At 44.4% G+C, this 24159-nt stretch overlaps 3 protein-coding genes across 3 annotated transcripts; all 3 read left to right on the top strand.

The window, feature by feature from the left end:
* Nucleotides 1–2234: 2234 nt before the first annotated feature.
* LOC140077544 (olfactory receptor 5V1-like) lies at nt 2235–3170 on the top strand. Its single transcript, XM_072124801.1, has one exon. It carries the CDS (start codon nt 2235–2237, stop codon nt 3168–3170), a length of 936 nt encoding a protein of 311 aa, XP_071980902.1.
* A 7822-nt stretch (nt 3171–10992) lies between these two features.
* LOC140077836 (olfactory receptor 5V1-like) lies at nt 10993–11922 on the top strand. The gene has a single exon (XM_072125371.1). It carries the CDS (start codon nt 10993–10995, stop codon nt 11920–11922), a length of 930 nt encoding a protein of 309 aa, XP_071981472.1.
* Nucleotides 11923–20287: 8365 nt separating this feature from the next.
* Nucleotides 20288–21241, top strand: LOC140077543 (olfactory receptor 6C1-like). The gene has a single exon (XM_072124800.1). It carries the CDS (start codon nt 20288–20290, stop codon nt 21239–21241), a length of 954 nt encoding a protein of 317 aa, XP_071980901.1.
* The last annotated feature ends 2918 nt before the right edge of the window (nt 21242–24159 follow it).

Below are 24159 nucleotides of genomic sequence, written 5' to 3'. Positions count from 1 at the left end.
AGCTACTGATTCATGGGGGCACTTTTTTCACACATAACTTTTTTGGCTTCATTTTTGGGATATAAATAATTACTTTGTAGAATTTGCTGTGTGTTTGTTTATACTTACCTTAATTATAGACCATACATGAAACCATAAAACTTACAGAATATGGACTCATTGTTAATTACTTTTTTAAAGAAAGTAATTTTAGTAACATGACAGTCCCATATTTCTATTTTGACTAAAACAGCAGAAGTCTATTGGAAGGAATTTATCAAGGTTTATACTTGCACTCAGCCAGAAATTGGGATGTTGAGTTGGGCATGCCTAAGAGCAAAGTGGGTCAGATTCCCCATGCCTACTCACTAGCTAAAGTTTCTGGTACAGGTTATAGTATAATACTACCCCAGGCATGGCCATGCACTGGATGTATTAAGTCTGGAGACTCCTGATATATCCGGCACAACCAATGGGTTAAGATAAAACTTGATTGGTAAATCCTCCCCCCCCCCCATTATTTATGTTTTTGATGTGTTTTGTCATGGGTACCCCTCTCCGTTGCGGTGCTACCCCGGTCCCCGGCCCGCTCTTGCTTCTCCCCGATCCTGTTCTCTCTAGGGCTTGCGGGCGCCTGCACTCTAAGATTTAAAGGGCCAGCACACCGCCGATTAACGCTGGCATTCCCGGGTTTCCTTAAAGGACGGCTGTTCCCAGGATTCCCTGCTGGATCTTTGAGCCAACAGCCTTAGAGAAAGCTCTCCTGTGTGATTCCTGTGTCCCTGTTCTCCAGCGTTCCCGTGTTCCTGTGCTCCAGTGTTCCTGTTCTGTGTTCCTGTCCCCTGTATTGTTCTCCCGCTGTCACCCTGGGCTTGGACTGTGTTCTGCATTACTACCTTGGCTGCCACCGCGGGCTAGTTGCACCCGTGGAACAACCTGGTGGCACCCCACTGCAGCAAGACCATCCCGCTTTGTGGTGGGCTCTGGTGAAGACCAGATGCCACTTAGGCTCCAGTCCCAGATGTCGGCTAGTACCATCTCCCGTGGTAGTCCAGAGGATCCACTGATCCGGAATCCTGACATATTCCATGCTTACTAAAAATATGAATTAGTTTGTTTCCATGCATTACCTTAAATAACTCATTATAAAAAAAATGAAAATACAATATAATTTAAAGAAAACGTATTTGACCATATATAACAATATGCCATGACATGCCAAAACTTGGCCAAAGCTGCAATATCAAAGTTCATAGCTAGATGGAAAATGTGTGTCCTTTGTTTTTTTCTGTTGCTCGTCTCTAATCCCTTGCCTGTTACCGGCCCAAGGGAAGCTCTCAAAGCTCCACCACTTCTCTATATAATCCGCACTCCTCTTTGTTCTTAAAAACTCTCTGTTCACCGGTAGCTTTGTCATGTACATAGGTTGTGTTTCATTGGGGTTGAACATGCCGGAGAATGTCTGAACAGTTAAGGCTTCTCCTCCTAGTACTTGTATATGTAGAGGGTAGCAGATACTAGTGAAAATCCTTTACACTCATGGTTTGATCATTTGATTTATAAAAGGATGTCTCCAGCCATTTTCCCAAAATTTCATGGAATTTAGAGGTGGGAAAAGAACCACCTTCAATATAAGCCATGGATCTTTCTAATGTGCAGTTATTACATCCCCTGTGAGTGGGTTCAACGGTAGAGGGTATCTTGGAGGACTTCTATTAAAGAAACTAGTGTGGTTGTTATGGGATATACAACTGTCCGGTCGGCAGGTATAAGATCACTTTGGCCTATGCCCAACAATGATAAAGATCGGGTTAACGAGACCTGTGTCCCTCACAAATTTGTCAATGGTATTTGTTCCCAAAACCACCTAGTTGTACTACACGTGCAAAATATATGCTATATTGTTCCCTTCTAATTTTCACATCTCCAACAAAAATTGGATGCTTTTAGGTAAATTTTAGAAAATTTGCTGGATGTGTAGTACCATCTCTATAGCGGCTTTCTTCTAGTCTCAAGGCGTGGAACACATTTAGATAAGGAAGGTATAAGTTGGAAAACACCATCCCAACTTTCTTTATCTATTGTCATGTTTTGTAGGAGCTCAGAGGTCTTTTGTTTGTAAATCAAATAACAAATCTGTTATTTTTATAGGAAAAAATTTAAGTAATGTTAAGACATTTCTCTGCTTGACTTATTTTGCTAAAAACTTCATTGTCGTTGGAAAATGCAGATTCTGTTTTAAAATGTTCAATTCTATGGATTTTATAAATATGAGTACATCAAGTTATTTCATCATTACTGGAATCTCTGATAATTCTTTGTTGCAATGTTTTGTGTTTCTCCTGGTTTTGGTCATCTATCTAATCACTCTTGGAGGTAACATCATCATCTTCCTCCTGGTTTGTCTCGATCATCGTCTCCATACACCCATGTACTTTTTCTTGGCCAACTTATCTTTGTTGGACATGAGTTGTTCTACAATTACTCTTCATAAAATCCTTACCTCTTTCATGACGGGAGATAAGACTGTCTCAATTCTCAGTTGTCATGTGGCAATTTTTACCTTTCTGTCATTGACTTGTGATGAATTGTTGCTTTTGGCGGCTATGAGTTATGATCGCTATGTTGCTATCTGTAAACCTTTACACTATCATCTTGTCATGAATTACAGATGCTGTGTCCTTTTGGCCTCTCTGTGTTGGGCTTTTGGTTTCCTTGAAAGCATACCAACTTTTATGGGTGTCTACAAATTAACATGTTATACATCCAACAAGATGGACCATTTCTTCTGTGACATTATTCCTGTCGTGAAGTTGTCTTGTAGTGACACATCTTTCCTCCAGCTCTATATTCTAACTGTAGGGGTTTTTCTTTGTGGTTTTACTCCATTTGTCCTTACTTTTATCTCCTACATCTTCATAATTTCCACCATCTTGTCGATACGATCCAGCAGTGGCAGACGTAAAGCCTTCTACACGTGTTCCTCTCACCTTACAGTAGTCATCACTCTCTACGCTTCTCTTGTCTTCCAGTATCTGAGGCCGTCTTCATCCATCAATCTAAGCTCCAGTAAATATTTTTCCTTGTTTAACGCAGCCGCTGTCCCGATACTGAACCCACTGATCTACAGCCTAAAGAATAAAGATGTGAAAGATGCTATTATGAGAAGAAAAATATTAGCTGTGAAATAAAGAAATACTCAAGTACATTCTTGAAAAATGTAAAACTCCATGGGGGGAAATTCATTAAGACTGGTGTTTAGTAAATGCAGGCGCAAACTCCAGCAGTCCTGACCTGTAGACCAAATCGGAACTGGTAGAGTTTTTTACTATAGTAAATGTGACAGGTCGACCCCGCTCTTTGCCCCAACATGCCCATATGGGCAAGCGGTTAGGAGAATGCCAAAAACTGGCAGGGATGTGGAGATTCATGTGGTTTCTCCACAAGAAAACTGGTGGAAAAGCCATAATGAATATCCACCCATGTGTAGTTTTGTCTAAAAGCATTCTGTAAACAGTAAAAGTAATGCAGTTGTGAAATCCAGAAACGAAGAAGGAATCCTGCATAAAGCTGGAGTAGCTTTACTTTATTTTTAAAGTATTACAGTACCTCAATGCTTTAACCCCTTACCGACAAGTGGCGTTATACTACGTCACACGTCGGCTGTGGGTGAATGGAGAGGGCCTCCATTCTGGTAAGCCCTCTCCATAGCCGGTAAGTCTTTGCTGCATATTCCCGCACTGATCGTGGGTTTTAACCCATCCATCGCTGCCAGGAAAGTTGTCGGCGGCTTCAAAAAGTTGGCGGGGCATGGGTATTTGCACACTGTAATGATTGAGGAGGATCAATCAGACAACCTAGGGCTATATTGGACACTGAGCACAGTGACGTAGCGCTCAGCGTCCGATATATCTGACGCGAGCCCGTCCTTGTTCTCTGATGACAGGTTGATGAGTGTTAGGGGTGGGTGGGGATTGCAAGGCGACACCCACCTTCTGACATCACAGGATCAATTTGATCAGTGTCATGACTGATCTGTAAGTTCATTGTGATAGTAGAAGTAGTGAACACTGTGTGGGGAGGATGGAGAAAGAAAACAAATGGCAAAAGTTTTCTACAACAAGAAATTTGTGGTATGACTTTTTGTCAAAAACTTGAAGAAAGAACATTTGAAAGTTAGAAAATTGTACTGTGTTGATTTTTTATCCCCCAAAAATCTGATCAAGCAGCAAAATTATACTACTAAGATAAACTACAATGTGTCACGAGAAAACAATCTCAAAATCAGTTTGATAAGTTAAGGTATTAAAAAGTTATTACAATCCGAAAAGACACTGGTCAGATTTTAACAAAATGGACTGATTCAAACTCACTGCGTCCACTGCGTCCATCTCCGCTGCTCAGGGTCCCATTCACTTCCCCACAATCCAGCGATGACTCCAGCAGCGCGGCGTGCGCGTACTCGCCTCCTAGGGTACGCGTGGTAGCTTCAAGAAATTTAAAGGGCCAGCGCGCCGATAATTGGCGCTGGCTGGCCAGCCATATTGCTTAAATTTCCAGCCCCTTCCTGTGCCCCCTGCCAGATCTTTGTGCCTCACAGACTGAGAGAAAACTCTGTAGTGATTATCCTACGTTCCTGTTTCTCCTGCTTTCCTGTGTCTCCTGCGTTCCTGTGTGTTCCCGTGTTCCAGTGTCTACCCGTGTATCCTGTGTTCCTTTGTGCCTGTGTTCCCGTTCCCATCTGCCTGGACCTTCTGTTGCTGACCCGGATTGGACTTGACGTTGCATCTCTGCCGCCTGCCCTGACCTTGTGCCTGGATCTGACCACGAGACTGTCTCCTGCTAAGGTACCTTGATCTCGGCTGCCACCGTGGGCTGGTCGCACCTGTGGAACGACCTGGTGGTACCCTGCCGCAGCAAGTCCAATCCGATTTGCGGCGGGCTCTGATGAAGACCAGGTGCCACTTAGACTCCGGTCCCAGGTGTCGACTAGTATCACCTCCCGTGGTTGTCCAGTGGATTCACGCATCCCAAATCCTGACAATAATTTTTTCTGAGTGGAAATTTTCTCTCTATAAAAATGAATTGTTGTGCAAACCTGACGAAAAAAGTTAGTTTCGGGTACCCGTGGCAAAATGGTGGTAATTACAGGGCAGTTGCCTTGCCAAAAATAGGGTAGGGAAAGTAATAAAAACATATTAATAAATGTTTTAAATAATAATTAAAATTATTTGGAAACCAAATGAAATGCTATCATTTAAAAAAAAATAAATTAAATCCTATTGTCACTGTTCTCGAAGGCTCCATGGGTGGTGAGGTGAAGAGGTGGATGCTAGGTGGACAGTGAAGGACAGCTAGAAATTTTAATTATTTACTTTTTCAGAGCAGTGTGAAGTTGCCAGGCACCAGGGGTACTGGACCCATTGGATCATCGCGGACGATGACGTAAGCCGACACCTGGGAGTGGACACTAAGTAGCACCCAGTTTTCACCAGGGCCTGCCGCAAAGCTGGTTGTACTTGCTGCGATGTGGTACCACCAGGTAGCTCCACAGGCACAACTTTGTCCGCGGTGGCCAAGGCGCAGTATAGAGTCATAAGGCAAGATCGTGGTCAGGGACAGGCAGGAGGTCAATACAGGCAGCACCGGATCAGAGCCAGGGATGTAGCAGTAGGTCAGGACAGGCAGCAGGGGATCGGAGTCAATAATGGAACCGGGGTCACAACAGGAAATTGCAGAGTAAACACAGGGCATCAGGAACCAGCTTTCTCAATGGCTATAGGACACAAAGATCCTGCGGGGTGTGCAGGAAGAGGCTGGCTTATGAGGAATTCTGGGAATAGCCAGCCCCACTCAATGGTGAGCTGGCCCTTTAAATCTTTGGGAGTCGGCGTGCGCCCTAGGAAGCGGGGAATCACGTGTCTGACTACCGGACCCGGAACAGGAACCCAGACAGGTGAGTTGGAGCGGTGCTGCACTGTAGCACTTAAAGGGGCACGGGTGAGCCTATGACCCCAGATGTGGGTCGCAGGAGCAGCCATGACCCCCCCCCTTCAGCCTCCCCCTCTTCTTGGTCTGGAGGAATCTCTGCAGGAGACCACGGTATTAGATATTGTCCTAGGGCTCCCAAGACCTCTCCTCAGGCCCATGGTGGTAGGAAGTCGTAGTTTGTAGGCCACAGGAGTGATGCGCTTCAGCACCACAAAAGGACCCAGGAAACATGGACTAAGTTGGTAGCTAGGGATCCTCAGTCAGAAATACTTGGAGGATAGCCACACCTTGTCACCTGGAGGAAAAATGGGAGGAGACCTGTTGGCCTGGGTCTTGTTTCGAGCAGAAGCCTGTAGCAAGGTAAGTCGAGTTTGCTCCCAGATAGACTTCAGATTCCGCTAGATTCCAGAGTCCAGAGAGTTATAAGAAAACTATACCCACAGCAACAGAGTTGACCAGTCTGGATGCAGAAGAAAAGTCCAATTTCACTTGAAGCTGGCTGCACAGAGATCGCCAGAACGTGGAAACTGAACCCCCCGGTCAGACACAATGTTCTTGGGAAGTCCATGAAGCTGGAAGACATGAAGGAAGAACCTGGCAGACCAACAAAGTGGGACATTTTGGAAAAACGGTCAGTTAGCACCCAGATGACAGTATTGCCAGAGGAAGGCAGAAAGTCCATGATAAAATCCATAGCCAAGTGAGTCCATGGGCAGCTGGTTTTCAGCAATGGCAGAAGAAGACCTCCAGTTCTGAGACAAGATGACTTATTTCGAGCACAAGAAGCGCAGGAACCCACAAAATCTCATATATCTTTGACCAGATCAGGCCACCAATAGAAACTGGAAATGAGGGTGACAGAGCGTTGCACCCCAGGTTTCCCAGCCACACCTGAGCAATCTCGACAGTATCCTCTTCCAAAAAGCAGGTCGGATGTAGGTCTTGCCAGGAGGAAGCTGCCAAAGGTCCGCTGGAGCAGCAACAACCAGTCGTTCAGAAGGAATAACATGCTGAGGAGTCAGTTCTTCCCCAATAACATCAGAGGCACAAGAGAGGGCATCAGCCTTGATGTTCTTTTCTGACAGACGGAAGTGGATTAGGAAATTGAAACAGAAGAAAAAGAGTGACCAGGGATAGAGCCGCTGAGCAGTCTGGAGATAGAGTAGCTTCTTGTGATCTGTGTATATGCAGACTGGAAAGTGAGCTCCCTCCAGAAGATAGAAACACTCTTCTAGGGCAAGTTTTATGACCAGTAGCTCTCAGTCCCTTATGGAGTAATTGAGTAATTCCTCTCTGCTAAGGAGAAAGTCTTAGAGAAGAACCCACAAGTGAGAGTTCAGCCCTTTGGCCCTTTGTAGGTGATCACTGCTCCAGCTCCTACTGAGCAGGCTTCAACCTCTAACTGGAATGACTTCTCCATGTCAGGCCGTGTGAGAACTGGGGCAGAGGTAAACGCAGACTTTAGTTTAGTGAAGGATTCTTCAGCCACCGGAGGCCAGAGTTTAGGATTGGCATTCTTCTTGGTCAACGCCACAATGGGAGATACAAGGGAGGAGAAGTGTGGTATAAATTGCCGGTAGTAGTTAGGTAGCAGGTAGAAGTTCAGGTATCTCTGTATAGCAGGAAGGCCTACTGGACGAGGCCATTGGAGAACCACAGAAAACTGCATCTGTAGGCCCTTGTCAAAGATCATGTACCCAAGGAACGGAAGGCTCTTCTTGTGGAACTGGCACTTCTCGAGTATGTCATATAGGCGATTGGCCCTTAAATGTCTTAGGACTTGCTGGACGTGGGACTGGTGGGACTCAAGGTCCGTAGAGAAGACCAGGATATTGTCGAGATCATGACACAGGTATATAACAAGTCTCTGAAAATGTCATTGACGAATTCCTGAAAGACAGCTAGTGCATTACAGAGACCAAACAGCATGACCAGATACTCGAAGTATTGAAGAGGGTCTTCCACTCATTGCCTTCACGGATATGGATGAGGTTATATGCCCCACGTAGGTCTAGTTTAGTGAAGACCTTGGCTTTATGTAAGAGGTCGGAATGTTCTGTCATCAATGGCAAAGTGTAGCGGTTCTTCACGGTGATCCTGTTAAGGCCACGATAGTCTATGTATTGACGGAGTGACCCATACTTTTTGGCCACAAAGAAGAACCCTGCATCGGTAGGAGAAGAGGACTTACATATGAACCCCCTCTGCAGGTTCACTTTAACATGGGCTGACATTGCTGCAGTCTCAGGGACAGACAGTGGGGGTCATTTACTACGGGCCCAATTCGCGTTTTCCCGACGTGTTACCCGAATATTTCCGACTTACGCCGATTTTCCCTGAATTGCCCCGGGATTTTGGCGCACGCGATCGGATTGTGGCGCATCGGCGCCGGCATGTGCGCGACGGAAATCGGGGGGCGTGGCCGCACGAAAACCGACTCGCGCTTACCTTCCCTCAGCTGGCCTCGGTGTATTTCAGTGCGTTCCGATGCTCTTTAGCGCAGCAGCACCACCTGGTGGACGGCGGAGGAACTGCCTTAGTGATTCCCGGCCGGACCCGAATCCACCGCAGAGAAGGCGCCGCTGGATCACGAATGGGCCGGGTAAGTAAATCTGCTCCAGTGGGTACACCCGACCCCGTGGAGGAGATGAGCTGGGCAGCAGGTCAATAGAACAGTCGTAGGGACGGTGCGGTGGCAAAGTCTCTGCTGGCTTCTCCAAAAAGAGGTTGGAAAAATACATATGGGAAGCAAGAAGACCCAGCAGAAGCTTGGAGTACTGTGGAAGAGACACAGTGGAGATGGAACAAGGTAGCTCCAGACATCATGACTGGCATTCTGGTCCCCAGCACGCTGTGTGGCACTGCAACCACGGAAGGCCCAGAAGAACTGAAGACGTGGCCAGACCAGCACGTAAAAGGAAAGTCTCTCCTTGTGCAAGGCCCCCACTTGCAGGCATTGGGGTTCAGTGTGGGACTGGATTGGGTCGTGGAGAATCTGCCCACTGACTGACGAGATGACCAGCGGCATCTCGAGATGAACCAGGATCCAGAAAGGCATAGGCTTGAAACTGATTACCCAGTAAGTTCAGGTAGGTGCAGACTTGGAGAAGCTTTGTTCTCACCTAGAAACGCTTCTCCCAAGAACCCTAGGTGCATGCGTTTCCCGGACGCTGAGGACATTGTTGACAGGTCTGAAGGAAATGTTCTGGGCTGGCACAATAGAGGCACAGGTTCTCCTGATGTCACCTGGAATGCTCCTGGGGATACAGCTGAGCTCTATCCACCTGCATTGGTTCCTCTGCAACTGACAAGGCAGGTGGCTGAAGTGGCCTTTGGAAGGAAGGAGCTAGACGGGGCGTTGCTCCTCAGAGCACTCCATTAAATCTAAGTGGCCAGAGAATTGAGACCACTGAGATTGCACGACAGTTCACGTACAATGGGGCACATTTTCTTACCCGGTCCAGTCGCGATCCAGCGGTGGGTTCTCCGACGCTGATTCGGGTCCGGCCGGGATTCACTAAGGTAGTCCGCTGGAGTTCACTATCCTATCCTGGGTGCAGGTAAGCGCGTGTCAAGCGACACATTTTTTTAAAAATTCTGCGGTTTTTCCGAATTCGGGTTTTCTGACGACCACGCCCCCCTGATTTCCGTTGCATGCATGCCGGCGCCGATGCACCACAATCCGATCGCGTGCGCCAAAAACCCGGGGCAATTCAGGGAAAAGCGACGCAAATCAGTAATATTCGGGAAACCCAACGAAAAATAGCGATTTGGGCCCTCAGTAAACGACCCCAATGGGGGTCATTTACTAAGGGCCCGTTTCCCGTTTTTCCGGCTGGTTACACGAATTATTCCGTTTTGCGCCAATTTTCCCTGAATTGCCCCGGGTTTTTGGCACACGTGATCGGATTGTGGCACATCGGCGCCGGCATGCACGCAACAGAAATCGGGGGGCGTGGGCGAACGAAAACCCGACGGATTCGGAGAAACCGCCGCATTTTAAAAAATGGACGTCGGGGGACCTGGTGGACGTCGGAGGAACTGCCTTAGTGAATCGCCGGAAGACCCGAATCCACCGCAGAGAACGCGCCGCTGGATCACGAATGGACCGGGTAAGTAAATCTGCCCCAATGTGTCTTTAGCTTGTCCACAAAGTCCCTTTTTTAAAGATCGTTAAAGGTTTGCCTTCTAGAAAAAAACACTTCAAGCCATGATGGAGGGTCTAATGGTGGCACAGGAGTAAGCAGAGGAGAAAGAGGTGTCAGGCCAGTACACACTCGGCTTGCAGGGATGCTATCCCAAATGTGTCCAAGTACTCCAATGTCAAACCAGTGGGCAATTTAGAAGGAGGAGGAAGCACAGAAGGAGAAGGTAGCACCCAGCCTTTGGTGGCTAGTGGTTAATAGATGTATAATGCACACAACATTTCAGCTCCTCCATGGAGCCATAATAGACTTACACACACATAACAAAAAACATAAAGTAAAGTGTCCAACCCCTTAAAGCCCGGGTCAATTTTCTATTTTGGTTTTCACTCCCTGTCTTTTAATTTTTTAATATACAAAGCCATATAATTGCTTGTTCTCTGTGGGACAACATTGTGCTATATAGGTTGTTTTTACCCCATTCTCTAAATAACTAAATTACTTTAGGGACACTTTCATAGAGACACAATTTACGTTAATTTACCATTACATCATTAAAATTCGATGCAAAACCTTTGAGAGTTTTCTAAGTCTAATCCCATCGGTTTTTATTGACCCACAGGGAATATTTGAAGTTTTTCCATCCGTCTATTTAAACCCCCTGCTCCTATTATTACAAGGCTCCATTCATGGAGCGTAATCTTCACGGGCTCCTTTTGTAATGTCCACTGTAGTGTCAAGCTTTATCTGGATGTAGAAATATTCCGTACTCTGCAGTGAAACCAGACTCTCTCTATTACAGCATATTTCACTTTATTTGCACCTTAAAATTTTAAAGGATTTTCACATTTAAAACATTTCATTTTTTCATAACTATATGGATCACAGCAATGTCACCTTGCCGACCCATTTCATCATTACGGGGATCTTGGATAAGCCCTGGTTGCAAGTCTTTATTTTCCTACTGGTTCTGCTCATTTATCTCACGGCTCTCGGAGGTAACATCACCATCTTCCTCCTGGTTTGTCTCGATCATCGTCTCCATACACCCATGTACTTTTTCTTGGCCAACTTGTCCATCTTGGACATGTGCTGTTCTACGATTACTCTTCATAAAACCCTGATATCTTATATATCCGGGGATTCCAAAATCTCAGTTCTTGAATGTCATCTTCAAATATTTGCCTATTTATCGTTGACCGTGGATGAAATGTTGCTGTTGACTGCTATGAGCTACGACCGCTATGTTGCCATTTGTAACCCTTTACGTTACAATGTTGTTATGAACTTCAAACTTTGCATTTTTTTGGCCTTTATATGTTGGTTTTTAAGTTTCCTGGAAGGCATACCAGTTTTTACCGAAATATTTAGAATAATTTGTTATACATCTAACAAGATTGACCACTTCTTCTGTGACATTATGCCTGTCATTAAGTTGGCATGTAGTGACACATCTTTCCTCCAGATCTATATTCTAATTGGAGGAGCGTTTGTAACTGGTTTTACACCCTTTTGCCTTACATTCGTTTCTTATATTTTCATAATTTCAACCATCCTGTCGATACGATCCAGCACCGGGAGACGTAAAGCCTTCTACACGTGTTCCTCTCACCTTACAGTGGTCATCATTCAATATGCTTCTCTTGCCATCCAGTATCTCAGGCCTCCTTCAGCCATAGATTTAGGTTCCAATAAATATTTCTCCTTGGTTAACGTAGCTGCCGTCCCGATACTGAACCCACTGATCTACAGCTTAAAGAATAAAGATGTGAAAGCCGCCATAAGGAGAAGGATAAAATCTATATAACACAATATTTTTATTATTTACAACCAAGACCATTATAAAAACATGGAGACATTGAAATGACGATTTCACTTAGTAAAGGTATGTTTGTCAGTGAACATCCAATAATCATTGTACAGTTATAGTATTGAGCTGCCTATTTGTCACTCCTAGATAGACTTTTCCAGTCTTACTCTACATTTTGTGTGTAAATGTTAAAACTAGAGATGAGCGGATCCAACGTCCAGGTAAGGCGTTCAGGATCAGCCTCTCGTTCCTGATGTATTGCCAGATTAGCGGCCAAACAGCCAATACCCCTAGTGACTAACCATGGCTAGAATTGGCCATGGTAAGTTCTTCTGGCCAATCCTAGGCATGGTTGGTAGCAAGGGGCATTTATTTGCTGGATCGACAGTTCGGCTGCTGATTTGGCAAAACGTTCGTGTCGGGCGGAAGAACCTGAAAGCCAAAGACCGTGGCATGTAAGTGTTTAACACTTCATATGAATATGAAGTAGCTATGATTGTGGGCGTTACGGCTGTAATATACCCGCAGCTTCCGGCACTGGCTCTACTAGTCCAATCTAGCAGGCTGTCAACTGGTTGTTAAATTTACAGCCGGCTCAGGGAGCCGGGGAGATGCAGAGCACAATGCTGACTCCCCCCCCCTCCCCCACATCTAGTCTAATAACAGTGTGGCAGCTCTCCTGCATGACCAGGCAGCACAAACAGCAGTGAGATGAGTATATGAAGCTTTACTTCATCCTCCTCTTCAGTCCTCGCTGTCTGTGCTATGTCCCTCTCCCTTTCCCCCTCCTCTGTTCCTGAACCATTCATGCATGCCCGGAGTGTGGGTGAATATATGTTCTGTCATATATGTATGAATATGTATGTATTTATTGTATATATGAAACTGTCAGCGTAGGTCTCATACACATGACAGAAACACGCTGCAAACAGACGGAAGTATACGGGCAATAAACGCTACTCACCTCTCCCATCTTCATCGGATGCGGGGATCTCCATTGGAGCCTGGCTCAGTCCCGTCCCGGTATGGTGAGACACATTGGCCCACATTTACTAAAGCCCCTGCGCCAGTTTTCTGGCAGACTGCCATGTGCAAACTGCCTGTACACATATTTAGGAAGTGTCCGCGCCACATATGTGTCGCGGTTGCACCACTCACAAAATGAAATGGGGCGTTCCAGTTCGCAGTCAGACCATGCGACACATTTATTATGCACAGTGCAATAAAAGTGTGTCATTATGCTGTCCATGTTAAAGGGGCACCAAAAAAAGTTGGGGCAGTGCAGGGGGCGCCAGAATCATGAAGAACATGTGCCAGAAATCCTGAATCTGGCGCCCCCTGCACACTACACAGGTAAATGCACCTAGTACACACTGCACTCTTCTTAGTAAATGTATACCTAAAATGGATGCCCTGTTTCTTAAAGTGGCACACGCCCCCTGACGTTTTTTATTGAACAGATCATGTAACATATATGTTTGTTGGTTTTACGCTAAGCTCACATCACTGGGATTGGTGACTGTTCCTCTAATCTATCACGGGATAGAGTGATGGTAAATTAAAGACCTTCCATTTACCATCTGTTGTCATTGACTTTCACATAAGCAAGTTCACTACTGTTACCCATCAGTTATTTGTAACTACAAAAATAACACAGCAGCTCACAATATATATCGTGTTAAAATAACTCAATAATTGGACTCCACTATCGTCGGTATAAACTGAGCCTGACTTCCATATACAACCACATACTAGCGAAGGACTTACCGAATATACTCAAGTATAAGCCGACCCGAGTATAAACCGAGACCTCTAATTTTACCACCAAAAACTGGGAAACCCTATTGACTCGAGTATAAGCCAAGGGTGTAGTATACAGCCAGCCCCCATGTAGTATACAGTCAGCCAGCCCCCATGTAGGATACAGTCAGCCAGCCCCAAGTAGTATACAGCCAGCCCCAAGTAGTATACAGCCAGCCCCATGCAGTATACAGCCAGCCCCAAGTAGTATACAGACAGCCCCATGTAGTATACAGCCAGCCCCCATGTAGTATACAGCCAGCCCCCATGTAGTATACAGCCAGCCCCCTGCCAAAAAAAAAATAAAAAACTTAATACTCACCCTCCAGAGTCCGGATCATTGGTGCGGGTCCGGATCTTCAGCGCGGGTCCCAGTGGCTCCTCTTCTCTCTTCTCTCTGCTTTCTTCTTTCGCCGGCAGAGTCGCGTCCATGCAATCTGCCAACGGGTGCATACTATGATGCGGCAGTGTCACCGCTGATGACGTCATCAGTCGCGACACCGCCAGATCATAGTGTGCGCCCGGACGCGACTCTGACGGCGAGAGAAGAAAGAAGAGAGAAGAGGAGCCACTGGGACCCGCGCTGAAAATCCGGAGCCGCGCGCTGAAGATCGGGACCCGCGACAACGATCTGGACACTGGAGGGTGAGTATTAAGTTTTTTATTTTTTACTTGACTCGTGTTTAAGCCGAGGTGAGTTTTTTCAGCACATTTTTTTTGCTGAAAAACTCGGCTTATACACAAGTATATATGGTACTTTGCTCTCTGTCTGGATAATGCAATGCTGGGACCTATTTCGTTTGTACAAATTTTTATATCTTATATATATGTATATATAAACTTTATATACTAAATGACGATTAGAGCAGGTTTTGAGGAGTGTAAAATAATAGTTGCTAAACTGAGACAATAGGCTACTGTAGGGAGCATTGAGACTAGGGGAACAGTGACTACTGGCCACTGTGGGGGCACTGTGACCACTGGCTACTGTGGGGGAACTGAGACCACTGGCTACTGTGGGGGAACTGTGGCCACTGGCTACTGTGGGGGAACTGTGGCCACTGGCTACTGTGGGGCACTGTGACATTTGGCTTCGGTGGGTCACTTTAACTACTGGCTACTGTAGGACACTGTAGCTATTGGTTAATGACGAAAAAGATGCACAATCAAAACTTATATTATAGCCAGTGATGCAACTGGTGAATAGATTCAAAGATTGCAAAGTAAATATGTCTAACCCTAATGCTATAAACAGAATAAGGTAATACAGAGAATTTTTTAACTCATTGGGGCAGATTTACTTACCCGGTCCATTCGCAATCCAGCGGCGCGTTCTCTGCGGTGGATTCGGGTCCGGCCGGGATTCATCATGGTAGTTCCTCCGCCGTCCACCAGGTGGCGCTGCTGCGCTGAAAAGCATCCGGATGACCTGAAATTCACCAGCGGAAATCGGCGCAAATCGGAAATATTTGGGTAACACGTCGGGAAAACGCGAATCGGGCCCTTAGTAAATGACCCCCATTGTTTTACTCATTGAGTTGGACGTCTTATTTAATATGAAGACATTTTCCCTACAACATTTTTAAAACATTATACACTTTGTCATTTTTAAAATGGAACCCAATTTACATTTTCAGAACTTCATGGATTATAAAAATGCAAGTATCCCGTTTTATCATCAATGGAATCTCGGTTGATCCCTGGTTGCAAGTTTTTGTTTCCTCCTGGTTCTGCTCATCTATCCCACCGCTCTTGGAGGTGACATCACCATCTTCCTCCTGGTTCTGCTCACCTATCTCACCGCTCTCGGAGGTGACATCACCATCTTCCTCCTGGTTCTTCTCACCTATCTCACTGCTCTCAGAGGTGACATCACCATCTTCCTCCTGGTTCTTCTCACCTATCTCACCGCTCTCAGAGGTTCTGCTCACCTATCTTCCTCCAGGTTCTGCTCACCTATCTCACCGCTCTCGGAGGTGACATCACCATCTTCCTCCTGGTTCTGCTCATCTATCCCACCGCTCTTGGAGGTGACATCACCATCTTCCTCCTGGTTCTGCTCACCTATCTCACCGCTCTCGGAGGTGACATCACCATCTTCCTCCTGGTTCTGCTCACCTATCTCACCGCTCTTGGAGGTGACATCACCATCTTCCTCCTGGTTCTTCTCACCTATCTCACCGCTCTTGGAGGTGACATCACCATCTTCCTCCTGGTTCTGCTCACCTATCTCACCGCTCTCGGAGGTGACATCACCATCTTCCTCCTGGTTCTGCTCATCTATCCCACCGCTCTTGGAGGTGACATCACCATCTTCCTCCTGGTTCTGCTCACCTATCTCACCGCTCTCGGAGGTGACATCACCATCTTCCTCCTGGTTCTTCTCACCTATCTCACTGCTCTCAGAGGTGACATCACCATCTTCCTCCTGGTTCTGCTCATCTATCTCACTGCTCTCAGAGGTGACATCACCATCTTCCTCCTGGTTCTGCTCACCTATCTCACCGCTCTTGGAGGTGACATCACCATCTTCCTCCTGGTTCTTCTCACCTATCTCACTGCTCTCAGAGGTGACATCACCATCTTCCTCCTGGTTCTGCTCATCTATCTCACTGCTCTCAGAGGTGACATCACCATCTTCCTCCTGGTTCTGCTCATCTATCTCACTGCTCTCAGAGGTAACATCACCATCTTCCTCCTGGTTTGTCATCATCTCCATACACCCATGAACTTATCTATCTTGGACATGGGGACATGTTCCACCATTTCTTCATAATACCCTTACTTCTTTCATACCAGGAGATAAAACTTTCTCAGTTTTCAAATGTCTTGTGCAATTTTTTACATTTTTGTCGTTGACTGTTGATGAACTGTTGCTTTTGACAGCTACGAGTTTCCTGTCTGTAACCCTTTACATTATAAGGTTGTCATAAATTCTAAACTTTGTGGTGTTTTTGCATTTTTATGTTGGGTTTTCGGTTTCCTTAAAGACACACCCACTTTTATGATAATATTTCAAATAATTTGTTACACATCCAACAAGGTGGACCATTTCCTCTGTAGTGACACAACTGCTCTCCAGCTCTACATTGTAGTAGTGTATTGTGCAGGCCTCACACCATTTGCTCTTACATTCATTTCCTATATTTTCATAATCTCCACCATCTTGTCGATAAGATCCAGGAGTGACAGACGTAAAGCCTTCTACACAAGTTCCTCTCACCTTACAGTAGTCATCACTCTCTACGTCTCTCGTCATCCAGTATTTGAGAGCATCTTCATCTATAGATTTAGGTTCCAGTTAATATTTCTCTTTGATTAATGCACCCACTCATCTACAGCTTAAAGAATAAAAATGTTCCAGGCGCTATAATGAGAAAAATTTCATGCTGTACTGTGGAAGCATCTTCCCCTGGTAGTATTGTTTCTAGTGGAGAATAAGGTGCCCTAACAGAGCCACCATATGGTGCTACATTGAGTGCCACATTCTCATGATTCATGGGGAACCCATCACACAGACCCCCACTGATCAGCAAGTTAGCCCCATCCTGTGCATAAGGACATCATGGCACAAGCCATGTGATGATGCCATCATATTTCTTGAATCTTAAAGAAGCAGCGCTGCAGAGGGGAGGTCCTGCTATGCTTAAACATATTGGTACATATGATAATAAAGGTTGTAGTAGTTTAGTACTTGTGCGGCCGCATCGAGTACTGAAGTGATGGATCACAGCTAGAGATGAGCAGACCCAAACTTTATGTTCAGGTTTGGGTGCGTCCCAGATGACCCGCACATATTGCTGGTTATTGCAAATTGACGTCCATGTCTGTGATTGGCCAAGGGGACACCCTTGGACAATCAAAGCCATGGCTAGTTGGCCAGGGGTGTCAATTTCCTGGAAAGTTTATGTTCGCTCATCTCTAGTCACCAGGCCTCCTTTTCTTAGCATGGTGTCCGGGGTCCACATGGCAGCGGACCGGTGTGGGTGCATGCTCCCTTCTCCTTACAGGCCCAGTCGCAGTCACGCAAAGACCATAAGACCTGCAGCCAAAAATGTTGCCCAACTTGTTTTTCACTTTATTTAGGGGGAAAAACCTGCTATAAATCCTTATTTATTATGTGTCCTTGAGTAAGAAAAATAGAATGTTGAAGAAAGCATCTCAACCCGGTGGTCCAATGGCTTTACAAATACCTGAAATTTTAGTTTTAGGGTCATTTGCCACCATTTGGGTCCATTTGACACAGCTTATGTGCTCCTACCCTTAGACCCTTCTTGTTTCTCATTTGATAATGGGGCCTAGCTAGAAAATCTGTGGCTTAAAATCATGCACCTAAATTGTGCCAAAACTGTGGAACAAAGACATAAATGACAGTTATATAAGATATGGATCTCGTGTGACTTCTTAGATGCTTCTAATTTTTCCAAAAAAAGTAGCCACAAAAAGTATAAGTAACACTGTTGCCTGGCAGCATTTGATAGAAGAATTTTTCCAGTTTTCCTAATGAAAGTATACAGTCTTACCTCATGACTACCACCTATCCAGTCCAAGTGGAGCCTTCCTGGAAAAAAACAGACAAGTCCCAATATCTACTTTTTATTTTTTTTTAAATGCAGATAGATAAAGCAAGCCGCGGTCTGTATCCTCGTAATTCCAGTATGAGGGAAAATACTTCAAAGGGATAACAATAAGAGCATCTTTCATTTTCAAGTGAAATACGATGCAATATAGACAGGTCTGTTTGCAATCTCATATAATCTAAGTGGTGTGGGGAATTGCTCTGGTAGATGCTTTGTAGCAGTGCAGGAAGCAGGGACACACGCAGGGTTAAAGTCCAAATATCAAGTGTTTATTCACACTTCTTTGTCAAAACAGAAATTCAGCCTTGGCTTAGGCACATATAAAATCCAAATAAACCCTGCTCGGCTGGGCACTGCCTAATACAATAACAGCACCTAACTATATATGTACCAAGCTGCCTGGCACACGCTCTTGGCCAGCAGAATATCAGGAGGCACTCAGTTACCTTTGCTGCGTGAACACGGTCCAGCCTTCAGCTCTCCAGGTAGTGCCTCACCTACTGCTTCTGGCCTGCAGTCTAAATCAGACTCTGTGACCCGAACCTGGGACCAGCCTACCCCTACTCCATAATAAGCAGGCCCAGTACGGACAATACAAAGGTGTCTATGCTAGCAAGGCCAACATAGACGAAACAGACGACTCCTGCTTACCACATGTGTGCATTAACCATTGGGTTACTGCAGACAAATCCAGGGCTTTAACCATGTACTTTTTATCTGCTTGATAGTGGTTTTCCCACATGACACCTCTCACTTTCTCACAGTAGATATCAGAGAATCATCCAAGATACCATCGTCCGCGGTGGTGAAGTGGGACCAATACCCCAGAACCCTGACACCGGTCCCTTAAAACCTCAAAAACTGATGTGAAACCCACAGTGTTGAACAACCCACAAAACAAAGGCACGGTGGCCTATAAAAATTCTTCTTAAAAAATGTCTAGCAGAAAAATGTCCTCCTAAAATTTCTTCATAAAAAATTATCTTGCCTGGTAGTAACAGAGCACTATAGAAATTAGAATTAAACAATACCCATTCTAAAAGTTGAAGTTTGGTACTGGAATGACTACTTCTTTTCTACAAAAACAATTACCCTACCCTACTTTATAGTTTTTTCCGCCTCCTCCTTGTTTAAGTCTGCACTGATTGGCTCATTGAGGCAGACTGTTTAAGCCCCACCCTCTGTTCCTGTCTTAGTCATGTGATCAGGCCGGTTCCTCTCCTATGTTGCTTTCAGAAAGGCTCCAAACCTCAGAAAAGCGAAACAGAAAAGATGTGGCTTTGTTTCGGTACCTGAAAAATTGCAGATTTTTATCTTTTTGCAAAGTTTTCAATTATCACCTCCACAATTCATTGCTGATATAGAAACAAACATATTTTCAAATGTTTAGCTCAGCTTTAAGGATTCATAAGATGTTCATAGTCGGCTATAGTCATATCTTTCTTTTCGATCTTTAATATTAGTCTCTCTGCTTCCAAGTATGGAAACAGCCGGTAAAACATCTACACAAAAATTTCTCTCCTACTCGTTCTCCCAAATCTGGAAGTGGGAACTGGAGCCAAAAAAAACTAGACCTCATATATCTATGGTAAGGAATATATCTAAGAATCCTAAAATGCTTCAAAGATTTTACATAATTGTATTATTAAGGGGTTAAAGCATTAAATGACTTTACCAATGAACTACCATTACTTTACCATTCATTTATTAGAATAACAAAAAAATAAACACCTCCAAAATTATACATTTGGGTATTTTACACCCAAGGGAAACTCCCCCAGGACTGGATGCTTGTATTTAACACTTCTCCTCAGCACAGACCTTAGATGAGGTAAAGATGTGTCCTAGCAGGGATCCGACTTACAGCCTTTCATTGAGATTTTCTATGCGTCTACTTCAAATTTTTATGGTTATTTTTTTCATTTTTTTATAATAATCATGAATTTATGTTTTTGGAATTGAATTTCTTAGTTTTCAAAGCAATGGATCCTACAAATACAAGTGCAGTAAAGTATTTTATAATTTCTGGAATCTCGGATGACCCTATGATGAACAATATCATCTTCTTTCTGGTTCTTATCATTTATCTTCTCACTCTTGGTGGTAACGTGTCCATTCTTCTATTGGTCTGCCTAGACCGTCAGCTCCACACCCCCATGTACTTCTTCCTATGTAACTTGTCCATTCTAGACATCAGTTGCTCAACGAACAACCTGAATAACATCCTCGTATCTTTCATATCAGGGGACAACACAGTTTCGGTCCTCAGATGTTTGGTCCAGATCTTCATATTTTTGTGTCTGACTTGCGGAGAGCTTTTGATCCTCGCTGCTATGAGTTTTGACCGATATGTGGCTATATGTAGTCCTTTACATTATCACATGATCATGAATGCTAGAATATGTATATTACTAGCTATTATATGCTGGGTATTGGGTACGGTGGAAAGTATACCAATCTTTGTAGAACTAATGAAGTTCACTTGTTACAAGTCAAATGTGGTCAACCACTTCTTCTGTGACATCATGCCCGTGCTGAAGTTATCTTGCAGTGATACCCATTTCTTAGACCTTTACATACTCACTTTAGGAGTCATCATTTCAGCGTTTTCTCCCTTCCTTATGACATTCGTTTCCTATGTCTTCATTATCGCGACCATACTGAAGATCCGATCCACCACCGGCAGACGGAAGGCCTTCTACACCTGTTCCTCACACCTCACGGTTGTCAGTCTTCTCTACACCTCTCTCGCCATTCAGTACCTGAGGCCCCATTCCTTGGTCAACTTAAAATCAAACAAACTTATGTCTCTATTTAACTCAGGTGCCGTTCCCATATTAAACCCTCTAATATATAGTTTAAAAAATAAAGACGTCAAAGATGCTTTTTGGAGGAAATTTTCATTGCTTCCTAATGTAAGAGATGCCAAAATGTAACCGGAGGCTTAGCTCAAGGTACTTACACTACGATCCAATATAAGTGCAAAGATATTGTATCATATAGATTCCATTTACAAGATTTATTGTATTTTACTGGCTAAATGATGCACTTGTTAGCAATAAAAACATCTTGTTATGAAGTGCCAGAATCTTATAGTCCAAAGTTCAGGAGGATCCAGAACTTCCTGACCCTCCTGACCACTGTCCTGGAGATCAGGTAAAGCAAGAGAGAGAGAAGAGTCTCTGTAATGCTCTCTGTTCTTGCTTGTCCTGACATGAGTGTTACTGCAGGGCCAAGAGTGTTATCAGAAGCATGTGACTGATCATGGGATCATTTGATCTGCGTGGGGATGTTAGCAGAGAAGCCAGACAAGAATTTGCACCTGGGACTGGAGTATGAAGAAGAGCTTTGTGTATATGGACGGATGTTGCAGTGATAAGTGTTTTCATGTGAGTGAATGTATGTATGTAGCAGCCCTAAGTGAGTAGATACAGGTGCATGAGTGACTGCATGTAGCAGAGCTGTGCTGGAGTAAGTGGATACAGCACGACTTTGTTTGTGAATGACTAGACGTAGGAGAGCTTTGTTTATGTAAATGAATGGAGGAATCAGAGCTGTTTGTGAGTGAATGGATGTAGCAGAGCTGTGCTAGAGTAAGTGGATACAGCACGACTTTGTTTGTGAATCACTAGACGTAGCAGAGCTTTGTGTATATACAGTAAATGAATGGATGAAGCAGAGCTGTTCCTGAGTGAATGGATGTAGCAGAGCTTTGTGGGAGTAAGTGGATACAGCACGGCTTTGTGTGTGAATGAATAAATGTAGCAGAGCTTTGTGTATGTAAATTAATGGATGAAGCAGAGCTGTTTGTGAGTGAATGGATGTAGCAGAGCTTTGTGGGAGTAAGTGGATACAGCACGGCTTTGTGTGTGAATGAATAAATGTAGCAGAGCTTTGTGTGTGTAAATGAATGGATAAAGCAGAGCTGTTTGTGAGTAAATGGATGTAGCAGTGCTGTTTGTTACTGTGCTTGCGTTTGAAAAACCGGGCAGTATTTAATTGGTGTCAGATATATTTTTCCTTTTCTGGATGACTAAATCTTTGCTTATGTGAACATTTTCGTCTATTATGCTTTTCGGGGCCATATATCTCAAGAGTCTTATGAGTTATCTCAAATGTTATTTTCCTTTGGTCCATCCATTAGCACTGTCCATCTATTATACATCATACAGCTTTGAATATAATAATAATAATCTTTATTTCTATAGCGCCATCAAATTCTGTAGCTTTACAAATCATATGGGACATATACAAATATAATATTACATGACGTAGTACAAACAGTCATATGGAGTGAGGGCGCTGATCACAAGAGCTTACAGTCTATGAGGATGACAAAAAGCTTGTATAATGGTTCAGCCATTCTTTATAAGGGGATGCAATAAAAATAACTTAATAAAAAAAGTCTGCTGCTTGAACCAGCCATTAGCCGCTATCAGTGAGACTGCAGAGATTTTCCAGATGACAGACAGGGGGAGTGCCCAGAATTGGTTAATAAAGAGTTAAAGTTGAATGCAGTTAGCGTTAGTGTTAGTGTGATAGGCCTGCCTAAATAAATGAGTTTTAAGAGAACGTTTGAAGCATTGGGGGTTTGTTATTAGTCTGATAGACCAGGATAGGGCATTCCAGAGAATTGGTGCAGCTTGGGAGAAATCCTGGAGACGTGCGTGGGAAGTCCGAATTAAGGAAGAAACTAATCTAAGATCCCTAGCAGATCGAAGAGCATGGGTTGGACGATGGACTGAGATGAGAGGTAGGGGGGTGCAGCATTATGAAGAGCTTTGTGGATGAGGGTTATTAATAGAGATGAGCGAACATACTCGTCCGAGCTTGATGCTCGTTCGAGCATTAGCGTACTCGAAACTGCTCGTTGCTCGGACGAATACTTCGCCCGCTCGAAAAAATGGCAGCTCCCGCCGTTTTGCTTTTTGGCGGCCAGAAACAGAGCCAATCACAAGCCAGGAGACTCTGCACTCCACCCAGCATGACGTGGTACCCTTACACGTCGATAGCAGTGGTTGGCTGGCCAGATCAGGTGACCCTGGGATAGACTAGCCGCTGCCCGCGCTGCTCGGATCATTCTGTGTCTGGATGCCGCTAGGGAGAGAGCTGCTGCTGGTCAGGGAAAGCGTTAGGGTGTTCTATTAGCTTACTGTTAGGCAGGAGTGATTCTACAAGAACCCAACAGCCCTTCTTAGGGCTACAATAACGTTCTACTTTTTTTTTTTTTATTTGCAGCTAGTACCATATTGTGAGGAATTTGCAGGGGGACTTGCTACCGTTGTGTTTAGCTCTTAGTGACACACATATCCACCTCAAACACCAAAGTGGGAAAATGTATTAGGGGTTGGATTTCAATAAGGCACAGTCTGCCATTTACTTTTTATTTTACGTTTATTTTTTTAATAACTCAGCGTCATCTCATCTGGCATAGCAGTGAGCTTTCATACTTGGCTAGAAAATAGCCATAGGAGAATCCAAACGGCTTACTTACGCCTACAGTAGCGTTATATATATTTGATTTCTGGTTGATCTGCTGGTGGCTGTCCTTGCTGCAGTGCATCTACTAGCAAATTGTGAGCAATTTGTAGTGAGACTTGCGACCACTGTGTTTTGCTCTTAGTGACGCACATATCCATCGCAAAGACTGAAGTGGGAAAATTTATTAGGGGTTGGATTTCAATTAGGCACAGTCTGCCATTTCCTTTTTTATTTTACGTTTATTTTTTTAATAACTCAGCGTCATCTCATCTGGCATAGCAGTGTGCTTTCATACTTGGCTAGAAAATAGTCATAGCAATAGGATAGCATCGTTTGGTTTTAAAAACTAAAAAACACAAAAAAAAACAAAAAA

Source organism: Engystomops pustulosus, chromosome 9 (genome assembly GCF_040894005.1).
Source record: "Engystomops pustulosus chromosome 9, aEngPut4.maternal, whole genome shotgun sequence".
Classification (NCBI taxonomy): domain Eukaryota; kingdom Metazoa; phylum Chordata; class Amphibia; order Anura; family Leptodactylidae; genus Engystomops; species Engystomops pustulosus.
Note: the sequence above shows the minus strand (reverse complement) of the source record. Positions and strands in the feature narration are given on the sequence as shown.